This window comes from Diceros bicornis, chromosome 35, assembly GCF_020826845.1.
Source record: "Diceros bicornis minor isolate mBicDic1 chromosome 35, mDicBic1.mat.cur, whole genome shotgun sequence".
NCBI classification, from domain to species: domain Eukaryota; kingdom Metazoa; phylum Chordata; class Mammalia; order Perissodactyla; family Rhinocerotidae; genus Diceros; species Diceros bicornis.
In genome coordinates, this window is record NC_080774.1 from 29,647,531 (window position 1) to 29,668,698 (window position 21,168).

General features: G+C 53.1%; 1 protein-coding gene and 1 pseudogene across 1 annotated transcript in view; one reads left to right on the plus strand and one right to left on the minus strand.

Annotated features, from left to right (window-relative positions):
• LOC131398451 (cationic amino acid transporter 4-like) overlaps positions 1 to 10,816 on the minus strand; it is a 143,013-nt gene extending 132,197 nt beyond the window's left edge. Inside the window, 1 exon segment of the mRNA XM_058531983.1 lies at positions 10,037 to 10,816. Within this exon segment, the coding sequence (XP_058387966.1) occupies positions 10,037 to 10,816 (780 nt within the window).
• LOC131398028 (P2X purinoceptor 6-like) lies at positions 611 to 7,071 on the plus strand (annotated as a pseudogene).
• Positions 10,817 to 21,168: the final 10,352 nt, after the last annotated feature.

Below are 21,168 nucleotides of genomic sequence, written 5' to 3' on the forward strand. Positions count from 1 at the left end.
CGCTTGGCACCTCTCACAGATACTGCTGCTTTTACTCAGGGCATCTGCCAGGGCCTCTGCGCCGGCCCCACAGAGCCCATTGTCCGGAATCCAGCTGCTTGACATCGGGATTGGAGGTCAATGCAGAAGCCAGAGCCCGGGACCCCTGGGACAGAGAGGGGCCTGAGAGGCCTGGTCCTTCCCAGAGCTGAAGGCCCCACACACAGCTGGTCACTACCTGGACTCCTGTCCCTAGGGCTCAGCCCGCTCGATGCCCTCCAATTGGCAGGCCCTCCTCTTCCCACAGGCCCAGGGGACACCCGCTTCTCCTTCTAGGCTCCACCAGACCTTCCCTGACCCCTCAGTGTATTAGGGCCCCCCTGCAGGCTCCCCTACCCTTATCCTGATCTCCTTCATAGCCTGGATCCCATCTGTCACCCAGATGTGGGGGATGGGACACACCTGGCACAGAGCAAGGCTGGTGCATGTGTGGGATGGGCTCAGGTCGGAGTCTGAATCCGCCCGCATCTGAACCCTCTTCGGCCTTGGGACCCCTGCAGGATGCCCATCAGCCACAAGCACCTCCTCCTCCTGCTCTTCATTCTCCCCAGACCTCTCACAGGGACCCTTCATGGTTACGCCCATTTCCCAGTTGCAGGCACTGAGGCTGGGACTGAGCCAGGGGCACCTAGAGCGCATCTGGGGATGTGGGCGGACCCGCCGGCTACATAGACGCATAGACCGATTCAATGGGGCGTGCAGGGAACAGGCGACCACCGCCCCCCACCCCTCATCCTCCGCCCGCAGCCAGTAGAGACTTCCTCCCTGGTGGCCCAGGAAACCCATGCTATTGGTGCTGCGGAAACCGGCGCTGGCCCGCGCTGACCTTCAGCCTGCTCCCCGCCAGGGTGCAGAACAGCGCGCCGCACGGGCCAGGCGCAGGGCTGGGCGCCTTGCGGGCGCTTGTTCCCCTGCCGTCCCGTGTGGGTCCAGCATCGCCCCCTTCCGTGGATTGGGAACCGTGCCTGACTCCAGAGCTGGGCTTTAGTCCCTGTGCTAGGGGGGTGGGGCAGCTCTGCTGGGCATCGCACAGGAGGGCCTGGGGAACCTTGCAGAGCCAGCCACCCTCCTCTCTGGAGCCACAGTCACGCCCCCACTCTGTGGGTCCCAGTTCTCTCTCAGGCTCCAGCGTTGCATATGCGGCTTCCTCCTCCAGGAACATTCCTCCCCAGATGTGCTTGTAGAACTTCAGAATCTGCAGGTGTCAGCTCAGAGGTCCCTTCTTCCTGAAGCTTTCCTTGGCCCCTCCTCTAGGCCACTGCAACCCCCACGCCACCCTCTCAAATTACCTATAACACCTGTCATCCTCTTGGCCACCAAGGAAGTGAGGCCAAAGGGCAGGGGAGAGGGGCTGCTCCTCTCTGAGCCCCAGGGCCAGGCAGAGGGAGTCTGGAGAGGAAGGGAGGCCCAGGGCAGCTGGGGGTGGGGACTAAGCCCAGGGTGGGGGTGGGGCTGGGTCCTGCCCCCAGTGGGAGTGTCCCTTTACCAGCTGCTGGCCTGGCCTGGGCACCTGCATTTCCTCCTGTGCAGCTGGGGCTGCAGCTGCTCTGCTGACCCTGCTTCCCGCAGCCAGCAGGAGCTGAGGCCACGGGCTCCCCAGGGGCCACGACAGGCTGGGGCTTCTGGATTACAAACTGAGAAGTAGGTGGTGACCAGGAACTGGGGGGTGGGCGCCCTCCAGAGGCGACAGCAGCTTGAGGTCATGGTCCTCATGGTGGGGTAAGAGAGTGGCTCCTGGGCAGGTTGGCTGGAGGGACCGTGACTGGTCCTGCTGGGCTGAGGGAGGGGGTTACTCCTCAGGGGCTGGATTGGTGGTAGTGGAGGGGGCAGGTTGGGACAGGGTGGGGGCAGAAGGAGTGATCTCCATCTGTCTAGAGGCAGCAGGTACAAGAGCAAGCCGCGTGCTCGTGTCCTCCTGTGTGCCCACCTGCCTCCTTTCCTGGACCTTGTCCCCAGCCCCGTGTTGGGCTCTGGGCACAGAGCAGGATGGGTGTCACTCTGCCCAGGAGGCCCTGGGAGGGGCAGGAGGTAGTCCCTGACACCTGTGAGAGCTGGAGCCCTGGGGCCCCTGAGAAAGACCACAGTTGTGGCTGGGTCAGGGGAGCCTTTAAGGAGGGAGCTGGGTCTGGCTGGGGCAGGGGAGGGTGAGGCTGGGGAAAGAGGTGGTCGTGGGCATCTGGGTCTGAGAGCATTGGCTCTCCCATGCATGGCCGGGGCTTCTGGGCTGTGCAGGGTGTTTGGGGTGGAAATGAGGCTGGAGAAGAGGTGGGGGCCCTGAACGCTGTGCTGGGAGCCTACAGGGTGTAGGGGCTGAGTGGGTGGGGCCCAGCTCTGCCACTGCTCACCATGTGCGGGGGACACATGACACTGCCCATGGCCTCCTCTCCACGTGGGCCCTCCTTGCCACAAAAGGCTACCAGGAGTGGGAGCTGGACCCCAGATTTCCATCATCACCAAACTCAAGAGATTTCCTTGACCCAGATAGAGGAGCTGGGGAACCGGCTGTGGACGTGGCCGACTTTGTGAAGCCGCCACAGGTGGGTGCCTTGTTGCTGCTGCCAGGTGCTGACACCTCTGATCCCACCCTCGCAGCGAGTGTGTACAAGAGGGGCCTGTGATGCTAGAGGGGGTGCTGGCACTGTCACAGGGCCGGGCTCAAGAAGGGCCTGACAGAGGAATGGCCCTGGACAGGGCTCTAGGGGATGTGTAAGAAGTTTCCAGGTGGACAAGGGGACGGGGCAGGAAGCCAGGCCAGAGGTACTGCATTCACAAAGGCTGCACCTATAAGGGGGGGGGGGGTCTGGGAACTCAAGGCTTGAGCTTGAGGGAGGGGTGGAGGGGCAGGGGCCAGGGCCTGGAGCTCCTGAGTGCTCTCCTCCCTGACCTGGGCACTGTGGTCTGCCTCCTCTGTCCTTCTCATGCTGCATTTCCAGCCCCTTCTCCATCCACCCAGATCCTCTACAGCCCCAGTTTCCACCTCTGTTCTGTTAATGCCCTAATTGTAGCCCCGGTGACCACCTGCCCCGAGCACAGCTGCCTCCTGATGCGCACCCACCACGTCCAAAGAGAAACCCTCTCCCTCTCCCAGTGCAGCCTCTTTCCATCCACTGAGGGCCATGCCGTCTACCAGGGCCAAAGCTGGACCCGGCTCCACACCTCCCTGCCCCTCCTCCTGTCCATTCCGTCTCCTGACGGGTTTCCCTGCTGCCCCCGCTGTGCCTGTGGTCTCCTTGTGGGCCCCCAGGTGCGCTCCACGCAGCAGCCAGGCTGAGCCTTCACAGGTGACACCATCAGAGCCTGCCAGCCCTTGCTTTCCACCCTGGGAAGGCTCCCTCTCCATGACAGTGCCCACCAAGTCCCTGAGCTCTTTCTGCCACCCAAGTGCTCCATTCCTACTGCTGCCCCTGAGCCAGGGGCCCTGGACAGAGGCGTCCACCCTCCGCCTGGCAGGACCACGTCTGTGCGAGTGCCTGACGCTTGAGGGTGCTTCCTCTCCGGGTCTGGGACTCCCAGAATGCTCGCCACCGTCCCCTCCTGGCTGATGACCAGAACTCTGTGACCGTGTGCAGGCACTGATGTCCCTGTTTCACAGCAAAACAAGCTGGGAAGGGACTGTCTGTGGTCCCTTGGCCAGTGTGTGGGGTCCCACATCCCTACAGGCCCCCTCTGAGGAGGGTCCCACCTTTTGTCTGCCACGCCCAACACCCCCACCCTGGCATGAACTTACCCTCCCAGAGTCCCTCCACCTTCCCTAGTCTGTTATCTGAATTGGGCCAGAGGAGCTGGGCCTCGAGGAGTCACTACTGCCCCCACCGGACAGAGAACACTCAGGAGGGAAGGAGTCTCGCTCTTTCTTGGGATACAGCACTGCCCCCCGATCTGGCGGGGCGCTGCTTGCCCTCCCTCCTCGGACCACCTCCTTTTATTTGCACCCCCCAGCTTTCCCATGTGCCCCAAACTCAGGGAACCCTGGGGGCTAAGAGAGGGAAGGGCATGTCCCTGCAGACTGCAGGGCTGAGTCACAAAGGGGAGACACCTCCTGGGCCTGGAAAACGCTGCTCTCTCACCACCTCAGCACCCTCCATCCCACTGTGAACCGCTGGGCTGACGAGGACTGTCCTGAAGGGGAGACGGAGACGCACAGCCACGGTAACTGTGGGCCTGTCTTCCAGCGCCTCCACTGGGAGGGGGTTCAGGGATCCTTGCTGGGACCCTGCGTGGCTCCCATTGTGGGCCTGGTGGTGCTTCTGCGCCTCTTCTTTCTGCCAGCAGCCCCCTACCCACTCCCTCCCCAGGCCCTGTGGAGACTTGAGGGCCTGGAGTTTGTCTTGTTTTCAAGGCATAAAAACAGGCCAGTGTGTGGAATTCAATGGGACCCACAGGACCTGTGAGCTCTGGGGATGGTGCCCCGTGGAGAGTGACACTGTGCCTGTGTAAGTGTCCTCGACACCCAGGGCAGATCCCAGAACCAGCAGAGCCTGCCCCTGACCTCCCCCACCTGCGGGAAGCCCCTGCTGGTCCAGGCTGAGAACTCCACGCTGTTCATCAAAAACACTGTCACCTTCAGCAAGTTCAACTTCTCCAGGTCAGCATGGTGGGTGCTGGCTGCCCCAGATCCTCCTTGTCCCCTGCCTGGCCCGACCCTCAGCCCCACCCTCTCTCAGGTCCAATGCCTTGGAGACCTGGGATGCCACTTATTTCAAGCGCTGCTGTTATGACCCAGGCTTCAGCCCCACTGCCCTGTGTTCCGCATCGGGGACCTCGTGCCCACGGCTGGAGGGGTCTGTGAGGACCTGGTTCTGCTGGTGGCTCTGTTGGGGACAGGACTCCAGGAGGGCTCATGGAGAGGGTCCCTGCCCGCGTGCTGGTGCAGCAATGATGCACTGTGTGCAGGGCGGGGCTGTGGACATCCACATCCGCTGTGACTGTGAGCTGGACACCGGGGGTCCGACGGCGGCCACACAACTCCTTCCAGCTGCAGGAGAGGAGCTACAGCTTCAGGTGCAGCCCCACTGCCCACCTCCTGCTCCTCAGCCAAGTCCCCCTCCACCTGTCCTCTTGTGGCGGCCGGGACAGACCCCAGACTGACCCGTCCCTTGGACGCTCTGCTGTGTGTGTTACAGGGACAGGAGGGGGTGCTCTCAGCTCCAGGTCTCCTGCACAGGCTCCATCCAGCCTCCCTCCTGAGCCCCTTGGCCTCCACCACATCTGTCCCCACACCCCTGCTGCAGCTGGGACCCCTCCTCCACTCCACCCTGCCTCCAGCATCTCCATTCACGGCACAGGGGGCTTTCGTTTTTCCTTCTCTCTTCAAGTTTTATCTAAAGAATTACAAAAATCTGTAGAAAACTTCAAAGATTAGTACCAAGATAACCCATGTAGCCTTCATCTGGGGTCACTGGGGTTGTATTTTATTTTTTTACCATTTTCCCCATTTGCTTTTTCCCTCCCTCTCTAGAGTGAGCTGGATATATGTAGACAGATTTCACAGGAAACCGTTGGAAAGTAAAGTGGCAGATATCTGGACACTCACCCTCTCAATGCTGTCCTGAGAATGAGGACCTTCCCCGGGTGACTGCTGGCCTCTTGTCACAGTCAGGAAATCTAACATTGGCAGATAAATCTAATATTTAAATTTCCCCAGCTGTGCCAATAACAGTCCTAAACCTTTTTATTTTCCGACCCAGGAGGCACTCAAGGATCTGATGTTGCATGTATTGTCCTGTCTTTGAGTCTCCTAAGCAGGCCCCCATCCTTCTGTCACCTCATGTCACCTTGTCACCCTCACACATATGTGCACACAGCCACCAGGCCTGGAGGTAAAGCCCCTGACACTGCCCGCTGGGCCCAGCCCGACGTCGCTGACCTCCCTAGCCCTTTGCAACCATGTGGGGGGACCCCGCCCACGCCCTTCTCCCCTCACCCTGTGCTTTCGCCCGCCCTATGTCTCTGCCTAGAACTCCTTCCTGACCCCTGGAAAACCAGCCTGAGAGTCGCCGGGCAGCAAGCCTTCCATGGTTCCTAGGGGAGAGGGAGTGCCCCTCTCTGGACCCCACAGCTCCGGGCCGGCCCTCCACCTCCCCCACCGCCACTGCTGGTGTCTGTTTAGGGACCCTCTGTCCCCATCCCCTCAGCAGGCAGGGAGCTTCTGAGAGGCGGGTCCCAGCTTGCTTGTCCCCTGTGTCCGCAGCAACGACACAGGGCTGAGACCCAGGACTCGGGCTGGGGGTGATGGAGTCAATGGATGAGTAAGATGAGGCCTGTGAGGGGCAGCCCAGCCCAGGAGTGGCCAGAGCAGATCACTAGACCCCCTCCTGCCCCCAGGACAGCCGCTCACTGGTGGGAGGCCTCAGGCATGGAGGCCCGGAGCCTGCTCAAGCTCTACGGGATCCTCTTCAACATCCTTGTCACTGGGCAGGTAGGGGTCAGCCTGGGACCACTGGGGGCAGGCCAGGGTGTGGGGTTGGATCGGTGACAGCCACAGCCAAAGAGGTTCAGCCCAGGTCTCCCTCAGGCAGGGAAGTTTGGGCTGATCCCCACAACCCTCACTCTGGGCACCGGAGCAGCTTGGCTGGGTGTGGTGAGTCTGGCCAACATGGCTCCCTCTGGCTGCCGGCAAGCATGTGCCCCCAGACTGCACACCCAAGCCCCTGTGCTGACATGAGTCTCAGGGTGAGGGCTGGGGAGGCAGCGGGATGGCAGGTTGCGGGCCAGGACATGGTTCTGCCCTGCGTCTCCCAGATCACCTTCTCCTGTGACCTGCTGCTCTTGTATGTGGACGGGGAAGCCCATTTCTCCTGGAGGATCAAGTCTGAGGAGGGGAGCTGCAGGCCTGCCTGGACCCTGGGCCACACTTTGGAGGATGGCTGGAGGCCCAGCCTGCCGTCCTCATCTGCAGGCAAAGGCCCTGAAGGGCACTGCCAACCCTGAGCAGACAGAGCCGGCTTCCCCACCCCCACACCTGGCTGCCCAGGTGCCTTAGAGGGGGCCCAGCACCTGCCCCCACTGCTGCTGCTGGGAGATGGACACCGTCACGAGGGTGGCCCTGGGAGCCACTTGCTGGCCCATTCCTGAGGCCTGTAGCCTTTCTCTGTGGGTTGGGGTTGGGGGCTGGGAAGAGTGGAGGCCCCCCACCTTGGGGACTCATGGATGAAGCCCTAGCAGGACAAGGGCAGGGGGTAGGGGGAGAATTCCACCTTTCAGCTCCCGGGCAGACTGTCCCCCTGCAACTCCAGCCTTGGCAGGGTGCTGCCTGGCACCACAGAAGCCAGTTTTTGTTTTTTTTTTGTTTTTTTTTAAAGATTTTATTTATTTATTTTTTCCCGCCAAAGCCCGTAGATAGTTGTATGTCATAGCTGCACATCCTTCCAGTTGCTGTATGTGGGACGCGGCCTCAGCATGGCCGGAGAAGCGGTGCATCCGTGCGCGCCGGGGATCCGAACTCGGGCTGCCAGCAGCGGAACACGCGCACTTAACCGCTAAGCCACGGGGCCGGCCCAGAAGCCAGTTTTGTATAGAGACCTGCAAGGGAACACGACACAGGGCACTGGTCCAGTGGGGCTCCTGCTGGGTCTGGGTCTGGACAACGGTCTCCCAGTCTGTCTCCAGTGTTCCCAGCAGTTCCCCCCTCACCAGCTGTCCCCACACTGGCTGTGGTCGACTCTGGCCCTGCCTGGCTCCCAGCCCTCCTCCCCCTGCCAGCACTCCCCTCACAGTAGAGCCCCTCCCCTCTCAGCAGCCCTGCCTGGGGGTCTGTGCAGCCAGAGTCCAAGGCAAGGGAGAAAGAAGCCTGACAGGAGGAGTCATCTCAGTGCTCTGGGGCTGGGTTCCTAGGGCAGGTCCCCTCCCAGCTCTGGGCCTCATCCATGGTGTGAGGAGTGTGGTGGGCAGATGATCCAACCCACTGGGACCCCACGCAAGGGCACAGGCACCTCTTGGGCCCAAACATGCTCAGCTTGTGAGCACCAGCCCCTTCCTGCTGGCAGCCCTCCGGCTGTGGGGGGCTGGGATGGGGAGGGGGGAGGGGCTGAGTTGGTGGACATGGGGTCCTTTGGGACCTTCTATCTGTCTCCTTGGTGACCCCCGGCCCAATGCCTTGGATTCTGCACACTCGACTCCCTGGAGCCATGGGGTAGGGAGGCTGTATATCTGGACACATATGTCACTACTGCCCAAGGTCACACCTGAGAATGTGTCTGGGCAGCTGCTCACCCCAGCCTGAGGCAACTGCATGAGGACAACGCTCTGACCAAGACCCCAGGTGGAGCCCAGGGGCTGGAGAGAATGTCCCTAACAGAGTACATGGAAGCTCCCAGCAGGCTGGCCTGGTTCTGGCTCTGGAATCCTCCGAGGCCCTGAGTCCTGCCTGCTGGAGAATTTCCCCGTGTCCCTGGGACCACAGTCAGGAGGAGAGGGACGGGGGCTGCAGGAGCCAAGCCCTTTCTTGGTCCCAGGGATGGGCAGGGATTTGGGGATACCCACCCCAGGGAGACAAGGGGCTGCCTTCTCATGGGTCCCTGGTGACCAGGGGCACGCAGGCAGCTTGCTGGTGGAGCGACATGGACCAGGTTGGGGAGGGCCAGGGCTGGGGCTCAGGCTGGGCCGTGTCTGGAATCATCTGGCACCCAGAGCCTCAGCAAAGCCTTGGGGTCCCTGCTCCTCTCAATCCCCAGAGCCGTGTCCATGGGAGGCGGGTTCAGAAGGGCCAGAGTGAGAGAACATGGCCCTGAGCCTGGTTATTGGAGCGGGGTCACGGGTACCTGGTTGTCCTTGGGGCCCAGAGAAAGCTGAGGTCAAGGCTGCAGAGAGCCGAGGAAAGCTGCCAGAGCCAGCAGCTTCCTGTGTGGTCCTTACAGGCAGGAACAGGGAGGGGGAGGCGTCTATGGTAGACATAGTGTGGCCTTGGGGAGCTCATGGGGGGCGCAGGGTGGGCCTGGGGATCCCCAAGGATGGGGCCCCACTGCCACTAACTAGGTGGGCTGGAAGGTACCTGGAGCAGGCCCAGGCGCTTGTGCCCCCAACTGCACGCGTGTGTCCCGTCCCGAGCCTTTATCACAAAGCCCTGAGGGGCGGGCAGGGAGAGAGGCAGCTGGGGAGCTGTGGGCAGCTCTGAGCTTGGAACCAGCTGTGCCTCAGTCTGCATGTGGGTGTGCACCCCCAGGGGAGCCGTGTGGGCCAAGTGGGCCTGTGCCTGAGAGATGAGTGTGCCCTGGCAGGTGCCACATCCCAGGGCAGGCCTCAGGCACATGCCTTGCTCTCTGGGAGCCCTGGGAAACTCAGGGAACCTCGCAACTCCACGGCCCTTTCTAGGCGGCCTCCTTTGGGTCCAGGCTTTGCTCACTGGATCCTCCCCTGAGGGGACATGTGGGGAGCCTGGGAAGGAGCCTATCCCCATCCTGTCAGGGACCTCTCTGTTCCTGGTGTGTGTAGCTCCCCTCTGAGCTGGGCAGAGGGCATGGCCCGAGGGCAGGACCCTGGGACCCAGGCCTGGCCATGCCCCTGACTCAGGGCTGTCCCATGGCTGGCACCTCCCCCCTGATAGAACCTCAGCACCTTTGCTGTGGATTGGGAATAATCATCTGGTTCCCGGGGACAGGTGAGGACTCAGTGCCACAAAGAACACCACAGTGGACACGGTGACAGGCCACTTGGCTGGCCAAGCAGTTATTATTCTGGATCCCGGGAGCTGCAGGCCTCTTCTCTGCCTGCCCTACTTCACCTGCTCAGGTAGCTGCAGTTGGTCATAAACTGGGAGGTGCTGGACAAGGAGTCCACCATACCAGTGCTGGCCATGGCCCAAGGACTCGAAGCTCAGCACCTGGGCTAAGGTCCTGAGGTCCTGAAGCTGGTGAAAGGCATCAGTGAGTGCTGTTTCAAGGTCCAGGCTGTGCCAGGGCACCATGAGGGTGAGCCCAGTAGAGACAAGGATGTTGGCACCAACTACCAGGGCAAGTGAGATGGTGATGGCCATAGGCATGGCTCGCTTTGGGTTCTGGGCCTCCTCGGTGGAGGCAGCAATATAACCAAAGCCCACGAAGGCTTAGAAGCAGATGGTGGCACCTATCATGATTCCAGAGAAGCCGAAGGGTGCAAAGCCGCCCTCCTCAGCACTCCACTTGTGCGGGCGGGCCAGGACACACCCCAGGATGATCATGAAGAGGACGATGACCAGGCTGATGGCAAGGAAGGTGTGGTTGAGCCAAGAAGAGATGCGAGCCCCACAGGAGATGAATGTGGAGACCAAAAGTGTGATGCCAGCCGCCAAGAAGTCTGGGTACTGAGCGAGGAAGGGCACCTGCCACATGCCTGTGTGGGCCTCAGTGAAGCTGCGGATGTGGGGGCTGAAGATGGCATCTAGGCTGCAGCTCCAGGCACGGCACTCAGCGGTGCCACTAATGAGGCACTGGAAGAGCACGATCCAGCCAAGGAGGAAGGCCCACAGCTTGCCCATAGACAAGTAAGTGAACAGGTAGGGAGAGCCGGTTTGGGGCACACGCACCTTGAACTCTGCATAGCATAAGGCTGCCAGCAGGGAAGCCATGGCGGCCACGCCAAAGGACACGATCACTGCAGGGCCGGCCATCTCCTTGGCCACAGCACCTGTGAGCACGTAGAGGCCCATGCCTACTGTGGCACCCACACCCAGCAGGGTCAGGTCCAGCATGCTCAGGCAGCGCCTCAGAGACGTCTCCCTGGTGGACTCTTCCAGTGTCTTCAGCCGGTTCATCTTCTGGCAGAAGTGTGCCAGGCTGGTGATGCTCGGCAGCCCCCGGGCCATGGTGGGCAGCTGAGAGGAGCACCAAGCCAGCTGTCTGTACTTACGAGGGCCAGAGGGAGTGACAGGCTGCCCAGCCAGGCCCTGAAGAGCCCTCAGTCCTTGCTCAACACTGTCCTGGGGACCCAAGCCTGGAACCACTGGCTAGCTGGAGGGCTGGGATGAGGCAGGGGTCAGAGCTCGCAAGCAGGGTGGGCAGGAGGTCACAGAGAAGCATGGAGACCCCTTCTGCCTGAATCACAGGCAAGGGAGGGAGCCTGGTTGAGCCGGATCTAAGTGCGTCTGGAAGGGGCCCTGAGGGTGGGGAGGGGGCAGCCCCAGGGAGCCCAGCTGGGAACCACTGCCTGTGGTCTGGGATCCCAAAGCAGGGTGGAAACCTGAGGCTTCCCAGGAGCTGGGCAGGCCTCCAGGACCTGGAGCAGGAGTGATTCTGTGGCCCTGGGCTGGCCTCAGACAGCTGTGTTCATCCCCCATCCTCTGCCCCACCAGACTGGTGTATCAGCGCAGCCCCTGGAAGTGGGGGGTGCCTTTGGCCCTGAGCCTGCTGCCAAAGCCCTGCACCCCACCCCTGCTCCCTGACACGCTGCTGCCTTTTCACCACCAGAGCCACTTTCACTATGCTCCTGTCTCCAGGTACCTTAGCCTTGGCCTCCTCTCTGGCCTGAGTCCCTTCCTCCAGGACTTGCTGTGACTCACCTGGTGTCAACACCACTGCCCCTCTGTTCACAAGGCCTGCCCCCACCCCTGGGCACCAGATCCAGCATGGGCCATGCCTCATAGTCACGCACGCAATTAACCCCCCTAACCACACCTCTCGTGGTCAAGACCAGAGCTCACCAGTTTCTAGAGAAACCGTATTACTTTGCCTGGCACCAGGTAAATGACTAGCCCAGGTCACCAGTGTGGCCTTGGGTGGCCAGTGGAGGTTATGTTCCAGGTCTGGAGGGTGTAGAGGTCTGAACCCCACCCGCTTTCCACTGCTGCAGACTCCCTCCTTGATCCCTCATCCCAACACACTTACTCCACCAGCTGGGCACCGTACAGGCTCCTCAACACTGGGAGGTGTGGGGGCTGCGGGCGTCAGGCGAGACTCTGGTAAGATGAGGGTATGAATCTGGCTGAGAGGCCCTGGGCAGTCCCTGACCTCCCGGCACAATGGGATGGCAGGAAGCCACCCTCATCCATTGACGAGGGAGTGCCTGGCTTTGGGGACTATTCTGTGAGTTGGCAGAACTTACACTGGCTGTTCTGAGCTTCACAATGGAGACCCCTTCTGCTAGCTACACAATGTCCTGAAAGAGGGCAAGCAGACTCCTGGGGAGCCCTCCAGCCCTCGAGCTTGGGGCACCCTAGGGCCCCTCAGACACCAGTGGCAGCCCCTCCTAGCCCAGGAGCATCTGTCAAGCCTAGGGACCCTGGGGGACCCTAACCGCAGCTCCCCACTTGTGGATATCCACGAGAGGTATTGTAGACTGAGCATCTACTCCATGCCAGTCCCTGCATCACAGGAGACATACCATGTGTCTCATCATGTGACCATCACAAACCCCCCTCAGGCTTATTTATTCCTGGGGCTGAGGGGTCTTTGTCCTTCTGCTCCTCCCACTTCTTTGAAAGTGGAAAGGTTGGTGTGACAGGTGTTAACTTGTTTACAGCAAAATGACGACAATCCATCCAAGCAAAGCAAAACGAAAACAGATCTCCTCTTCCCCAAGAACTTTCTCCATGTTGTCAGGTTTGTATGTGGTTTGTGGAATAGGACTTTAGGGGCACCTGCAGGCTGTCTGGCTCAGTGGGCTGGGGACAGGATGGTGGACTCCCAGACAAGATGGTGCCACTTAGAACACTCTGCCTTAGCCAGCCCCCTTGTTCCCTTCTGATGTTTGGCTGATGTTGTCTTGAGGAACTTCTCAGATGGGCTCCCACTTCCTGCAGGGATGACATCTCCCTTACCTCGCTCCTGTGGGGCCTAAACATAAGTGAGCAGATGTTCCTTGTTCTGAAATGCCTTCACAAAATCCAGAAAAATGCATTTCCCACCAAGAGGCTTGGGCAGTTTTGTAACAGGAGCTCCCCTAAGGCCTTACCGATGACAACCTGAGAGCTGGTGTGCAGGGTTTCAGAGCACTGACTTCTTATCTACCCAGAGAGGGGCTCTCACCACACCCCCTTTCACAGGCACCAACATCCAACGGATATTCGTGGCCACACGTGGTTGACGTAGTAAACTGTAAACTTCCAGGGACATGATTGGGCCGAGTGCTGGACCACACTGAGCAAGGCAGTTACACAGAGCAACACCAGGAAGATGCAGTGAAGACAAAGCACCGAAAAATACAAGAAGAAGGAGAGAGAACACTTCCCACCTCATCCTACAAAGTCAGAATCACCCCAACACCAAACCCAACAAAGACATCACAAGAAAAGTAAACTACAGACCAACATCTTTTATGAATATAGGGGCAGAATTGCTCAACTGAATACTAGCAAATCGAATCGAGATGTAAAAAGGACCAAGTGGGACCTATCCCAGGAATGCAAGATTGACTTAGCATCTGAAAATCAATCAATGTCATATACCATACAAATAGAAAAAGGACAAAAACCACATGATTGTCTCAACAGACACAGAAAAAGAGAGTGAACAAATCTGGAATAGAAGAGACCACCCTCAAACTGATAAAGACCATCTATGAAACACCCTTGGCTACTACACACCAACGGTGATAGACTGGAAACTTTCCCTTTGATCAGGAACAACAGCAGGATGTCCTCTCTCACGACTTGTACTCAACATTTTACTGGAGTCTCTGGCCATGGCAATTAGGGGAGAACATGATATAAAAGGAATCCAGATTAGAAAGGAAGAAGTAAAACTATCCCTAGCCACAGATGACATGATCTTATGTAGAGAAAATCCTGAGGAGTCCTCACAGAAAATACTAGAACTAATAAACAAGTTCAGTAAAGGTGCAGTATACAAGATCAATATACAAAAATCAATTGTGTTTCTATTAATGAAATTAATGAAATTAAGAAAACAATTCTGCCTACATAGCATCAAAAAGAATAAATTTATGTATAAATATGCTAAGAATAATTTAACAAAATAAATGCAAGACTTGGGCACTGATAACTACTAAACATCATTGAAAAAATTTAAAGACCTAAATAAATTGAAAAATATCCCATGTTCACAGACTGGAAAACTTAATATGGTAAAGATGGCAATACCCCCCAAATTGGTCTGCAGATTCAGTGCAATCTCTATCAAAATCCCAACTGCCAAATTTTAGAAATTATCAAGTTGATCCTAAAATTCATATGGAGATGCAAGGGACACAGAAGAGCCAAAACAATTTTGACAAAGAACAAAGTTGGAGGAGTTACACATTCTAATTTCTAAACTGACTACAAAGCTACAGGAATTAAGACAGTATGTTACTGAAATAAGGATAGACATATAGAGCAATGGAATAGAATTGAGAGCCCAAAAGTATGGGTCATTGATTTTTAAAAATTTATGGGGAATTTAAGTTAGCATCTTTTCATAGGCTTATTTGCCAACTGTACATCTTCTTTGGTGAGGTATATGTTCAGACATTTTGCCCATTTTTCATTGGGTTGTTGATTTTTGAGTTCTTTGTATATTTTGGATAACAATCCTGTATCAGATATGTCTTTTACACATATTTTCTCCTAGTCTGTGCCTTGTCTTCTCATTCTCCTGATGGCCAATTGGTTTTTGACAAGAGTGCCAAACAATTCAATGGGGGAAACAATAGTCTTTTCAACACACTGTGCTGCAACAACTGGATGTCCACATGCAAATGAATGAAGTCAGATTCCTACCTCACACCACATACAAAACTTAACTCAAAATGGATCAGAGACCTAAATCTAAGAGCTGAAACTATGCAGGCATAACTTGGAGATATTGCAGGTTCAGTTCCAGACCACCGCAATAAAATGAATGTCACAATAAAGTGAGCCACATGAATTTTTTGGTTTCCCAGTGCATATAAAAGTTATGTCTACTATAGTTTATTGAATGTGCAATAGTGTTATGTCTGAAAAAGAATGTACGTACATTAATTTAAAAATATTTTATTGCTAAAACGTGCTAACCATCATCTGACCCTTCAGTGAATAGTTATCTTTCTGTTGGTAGAGAGTTTTGCCTCCATGTTGATGGCTGCTGACTGATCGGGGTTGTGGTTGCTGAAGGCTGGGGTGGTGGTGGGAATTTCTTAAAATACAACAACAATGAAGTTTGTCGCATCGATCGACTCTTCCTTTCACAATTTCTCTATAGCATGCGATGCTGTTTGATAGCATTTTACCCACACTAGATCTTCTTTCAAAATTGGAGTCAAACCTCTCAAAACCTGCCACTGCTTTATCAACTAAGTTTATGTAATATTCTAAATCGTTGTCATTTCAACAATTTTCACAGCATCTAAAGCAAGAGTAGATTCCATCTCAAGAAATGACTTTCTTTGCTCATCCTCATCCATAAGAAGCAACACCTCATCCATTAAAGTTTTATCATGAGATTACAGCAATTCAGTCACATCTTTAGGCTCCACTTCTAATTCTAGTTCACTTGCTATTTCCACCACATCTGCAGTGGCTTCCTCCACTGAAGTCTTGAATCCCTCAAAGTCATCCATGAGGCTTGGAATCAACTTCTTCCAAACTCCTGTTAATGCTGATATTTTGACCTCTTCCCATGATTCATGAATGTTCGTAATGGCATCTAGAATGGTGAATCCTTTCCAGAAGGTTTTCAATTTACTTTTCCCAGATCCACCAAAGTAATCACTATCTATGGTATCTATAGCCTTATGAAATAGATTTCTTAAATAAGAAGACTTGAAATCAAAATTACTCCTTGATCCATGATCAGAATTACTGCCCAGATCCTGCAGAATAGATATCGTGTTAATAGGCATGAAAACAACATCAATCTCATTGTACATCTCCATCAGAGTTCTTGGATGACCAGGTGCATTTTCAGTGAGCAGTAATATTTTGAAAGGAATCTTTTTTCTGAGCAGTAGGTCTCAACCGTGGGTGTAAAATATTCAGTAAATCATGTTGTAAACAGATGTACTGTCATCCAGGCTTTGTCGTTCCATTTATAGAGCACAAGCAGAGTAGACTTAGCACAATTCTTAAGGACCCTAGGATTTTCAGAATGGTAAGTGAGCATTGGCTTCATCTTCAAGTCAACAGCTGCATTAGCCCCTAACAAGAGAGTCAGCCTGTCCTTTGAAGCTTTGAATCCAGACATTGACTTCTCTCTAACTGTGAAAGTGCTGGATGGCATTTTCTTCCAATGTAAGGCTGTTTCATCTATACTGAAAATCTCTTGTTTAGTGTAGCCACCTTCATTAACCATCTTAGCTAGATCTTCTGGATAACTTGCTGCAGCTTCTACATCAGCACTTGCTGCTTCATGTTGCACTTTTTTGTTATGAAGACAGCTTCTTTCCTTAAACCTAATGACCCACCCTCTGCTAGCTTCAACTTTTCTTCTGCAGCTTCCTCATCTCTCTCAGCCTTCACAGAATTGAAGAGAGTTAGGGCCTTGCTCTGGATTAGGCTTTGGCTTAAGGGAATGTCATGGCTGGTTTGATCTTCTATCCAGACCACTAAAACTTTCTCCATGTCAGCAATAAGGCTGTTTTGCTTTCTTATCATTCGTGTGTTCACTGGAGTAGCACTTTTAATTTCCTTCCAGAACTTTTTTTTTGCATTCACAGCTTGGCTAACTGTTTGGTACAAGAGGCTTAGCTTTCAGCTTATCTCAGCTTTTGACTTGCTTTCCACACTAAGCCTAATCATTTCTAGCTTTTGATTTAAAGTGAGAGATATGTGACTCTTCCTTTCACTTTAACACTTAGAGGCCATCATAGAGTTATTAACTGGCCTAATTTCAGTATTGTTGTATCTCAAGGAGTGGGGGGCCTGCGGAGAGGGAGTGAGGGGGGGAACGGCCAGTCAGTGGAGCAGTCAGAACACACGCAACATTTATCCATTAAGTTTCCTGTCTTACATGGGCCCAATTCATGGTATCCCAAACAATTACAATACTAACATCAAAGATCACTGATCACAGATCACCGCAACAAATTGATAATAATGAAAAAGTTGGAAACGTTCTAAGAATTACTAAAGTGTGACACAAAGACACAAAGTGAGCAAATGCTGTTGGAAAAATAGCACCAATAAACTTGCTTGTTGTGGGGTTGCCACAAACCTTTGATGGGGTTCAGGGCAGGCCACCCCAAGATGTGCCACTCTGGTATGTGGATTATTTTGAATTAAGGGTCAGACAACTCTGAAAGAAATTTTAACCCTCCCCCAAATTGCCTAAAAGCATTTAAGATAGAAGGGCTTATCCAAGGAAGGAGCTCTTACCATAGATAATTGCCAATAATTACTGATTTTTAAAGCTGCCTTTATCCCTGACTGACAGTATTAACTCTCAGGCAAATGCCCCACAATCAGAAAAAAACAATTGGATACAAAAGCCAGCCAAACAATGATCAGATGGATTAGAAACTGGGCCACAGTACTTCCTGTAGCTCCTTTTCTTGTGGTTTTTGGCTTGCACTTATGTCCCTCCAAATGGGACATAAGTGCAGATGGGGGATAGCTAAGGGACTAAAAGACAGTTGGCTTTGCCCTGGCAACCACAAAATTTCCAATCCAATTATTTCCCAGTGCACTACTACCAATCTCACCAAGTTTCTGGGCGAGATCAGTGTACCCCAGGAAGTCCTCCCAGGCCCACACTGCCCTTTGCGGCACTCCAATGGACTTTATAGACTTGCCCCCAGCTTTAGGCTATTCTCACTGCTTGGTTATCATCTGCATGGTTAGTGGATGGGCTGAATGCTATCCGACTAGACAGGGGGACACCACAACAGTGGTAAAGAAATTAATAACTGAGGTTATTCCTTATTTTAGCATTCCTTTATGGATTGAATCAGACCAAGGAGCTCATTTTACAGCAGATAAACCACTTGCTTGCAGAAACTCTAGGGTACGCATTGAAATTTCATACCCCATATCATCCTCAATCATCAGGGCAAGTACAACGTAAAAATCTAGACATCAAAAGGACTTTAGGAAAGATCTGTCAAGAAACTGGACTTAAATGGGTAGAAGCTCTGCCCTTGGCCCTTATAAAGATCTGGAATATTCCAAATAAGAGACATGGATTGACTGCTTTTGAAATTAGTTTTTGGACACCGAATGCCTACTGGCATCTATAAACCTTCCATTCCTGGATTAAGTGAAGATTATGAGAACTTAAGTGAACAATTTGATGCTATGACTAGCCATAGACAAAAATTAACTAGTCTACTTGAAGCACATGATCAACAGGTGTCTTGACATGCGTACAGCCATGTTTGGCCGTTCCATTGACCTATAGCCACCAGCACACAAAGAAATATAAAGCTGCTTTCTGTGTGGTGGGAACTGGCCTTTCTCCTGGGAACTGGCCCTTCTCTCACGGAGCAAGTTGCAAGTTATAACATTTCAAGGCTCTTTGAGTGTCGTAGCACGGGATGGACTGGCCATCTCTTCAGGGCTGGGACAATAACCAGAGAGAACAATGCACGTACACAACTTCTGGGCTGGGACGATAGCCAGGGGGCTCAGTGCACATACGCCACTGATAACCATTTGTGCATGGGAATGCTAAATGCTTGCTCTGCAAACTTTGTAACTGCTTACTCTGAAAATCACTGATGCTATAAAAACTGCTGGAAACTGAGGCCTGGTGAAAGTTCCACCTGTGGAAGGGACGCCTTGCCCAGGACCTGTGATGATGGGATTCCCGCCCAGCCATGTGGATTGAATGGACTCTCCCTGACAATGGGGCATGTATGTTGTGAGCAATTGATCTGATGTGTTTTCTTTTCGGTCAACCTGGTGTTTCTCTTTCCGGTTGATTTGTGTCATTTCTCTTCAGCCGATGTGGATGTTTTCCCTTTCCAATCGAGCTGATGTTTTTCCCTCTTAGTATTTGACCTATTCAGATCTGTTTGTGGACTATCGCCTTTACTCTCCTCTATATAATAAAATATACCTTCAGTCCATTTGTTTGGAGTGAAAAGTTTCTTTTACGTCTCCGATCGAATCCCCCAAACCTCTCAAAACAACAGGTAAAAGAGATGTAGCTCCACCTTCTGACAAAGCTTGCTGTCCCTTTGGACCAGGAAGTCGGGTGCACGTCCAGGTCTTTAGAAGAAAACATGTGCTGTCACCTCACTGGGAAGGACCTTACAAAGTCCTTCTGACCACCTACACTGCCATCAAAATAAAGGAAAGATCTTCCTGGATCCATGCAAGCCATGCCAAAATAGACCCAGAACATCACTCTCAAGACAACTGGGAGATAGTTCCCACAGAGGACCTTAAACTAAGGATTTCCAGGGCAAATTCCCAGGCCCCAGAAGCAGCCAGCCTCGTGAAGTTAGACAGCTTTTCCCAAGATCACAGATCAAGAAACCTCACTTTCACTTATTTTCCTCCCTTGCTTTTAAAACTCCCTACACACACACACACACACACACACACACACACACACACACACACAGCCCTTTTACTATTAACAAATATATATATTCCTTTTAATAGTTTATTAGAAAGCTGAATGGAGAGCACTCTTCTTTATCTGTCCCTCTTCCCCTCTCTAAGTTTCCACTGTGGGCTCTTTTCCAATCTCTGTCTACTCTCACTAACCCTCTCTTTCTCAACAGGTTGAGCACAGACCGAACACCCCCTTATGCCAGGTTACCAAACCCTGGCCACGCTAACTAATCAATCTGACTATTGGTTATGTCGACACTTAGAGAGCACAAAAGAACCTGAACTAGTCTCTGCTCTTGCTGATGTGAACACCTGGTGGACTAAGTACAGAAGACGGATGAACGACAGGGTATGGCATCCACGACAAGGAAAACATCACTCTGCCTCTTCTCCTGGTGAGTCACTTGGGGCCCAGAAAACCTCTAGAGAAGCTCCAGGACTATCCTTTGCCCAGATAAAGACAATAGGTGAAAAAATTTCCCTTTGCATTGAAAGTAAACGTGACACTGGACCTTTCCTGGGTGACATAGCAGGACAATATTGCAATCAAACTCTCTGGTTTGATTCCACAGGTGGATCTTCAATCCTCTCACGGAAATTGTAAGTGACTCTAACACTACTCCCTTTGGCACAAACATTTGCCAAATCACCAAATGGTTGGGATGGCTTATGAGCCACCCTTGTACAACTTGGGGTATTGTAGCTGCCCACGTGGTTAAGCTGCCCCAAACCACAAACTATATATGGGTGGGTCAAAACTCTGGACTCACTTGGTCAGGTGACAGGACCAGGCTTTATAGCTGTCAAATCATACTGCAGGCCTCCTATACCAGCTATTCTGCAATCTGATTGGCTCTCCCAGGTTGACATGAGTGCATGGAAAATAGAGATGTTTAGTCACCAACAGTACCAGTGGAAAGGTCATGGAATACTCCAGACCCTGGGAACTACAGGTTCTAACCTTGTCTGTAAACCACACTGGTCTTTTTATTTTATGTGACAGCAAAGTATAGACAGAGTACCCAGCTAATTAATCAGAACGATATGGACTTGGATACCTGGCCCCTTCTGTCACCAGATACTCCACCCTAAATGCCAGCCACATTGCAAACTTGGGTTCCTTTGTTCATAAGATTGTGCCACATAAACGTGCTAGTTGAGAAATCAAAGAGAATTCACTTGTGTATCACAACTCCAAGTTCTTTTCAGCATCAAGGTCTTATTGCCCAGTTTTGGGAATTACGAGTTGGAAAAGGTGATCACCTTTTCCTAGACTAGCCAGGAAATGGCAAGTCTACAGACACAGAAAGAAGATTAGAAGTTGCCTGGGGCTGGGGAGATGGGAGGGATTAGAGGCTGACAACTAAAGTTATGGGTTTCTTTTGGAGATGATAAAAATTTTCTAAAATTGATTGTGGAGGTGGTTATACAACTCTGTGAATATGCTAAACACCATTGGGTTCTCCACCATTTTAAATGGGTGAATTGTATGGTATGTGAATTATATCTCAAGAAACCTGTTACCAAAGGAAAAGAATTATGTTTTTTGATGCAAATTGCATAAAAAAAAATGAATGTATATACACAGAAAAAAAAAACCTTGAAACCCCTGACATATTAATAATGTTTATCTCTAGGTTGTTGGTTTATGTATTTTTATTTTCTTTATATTTTTCTGCATTTTACACACTTTCCTCTCAAGTATGTGTTACTCTTAAAATCAGAAAAATAAATAGTACTTAAAA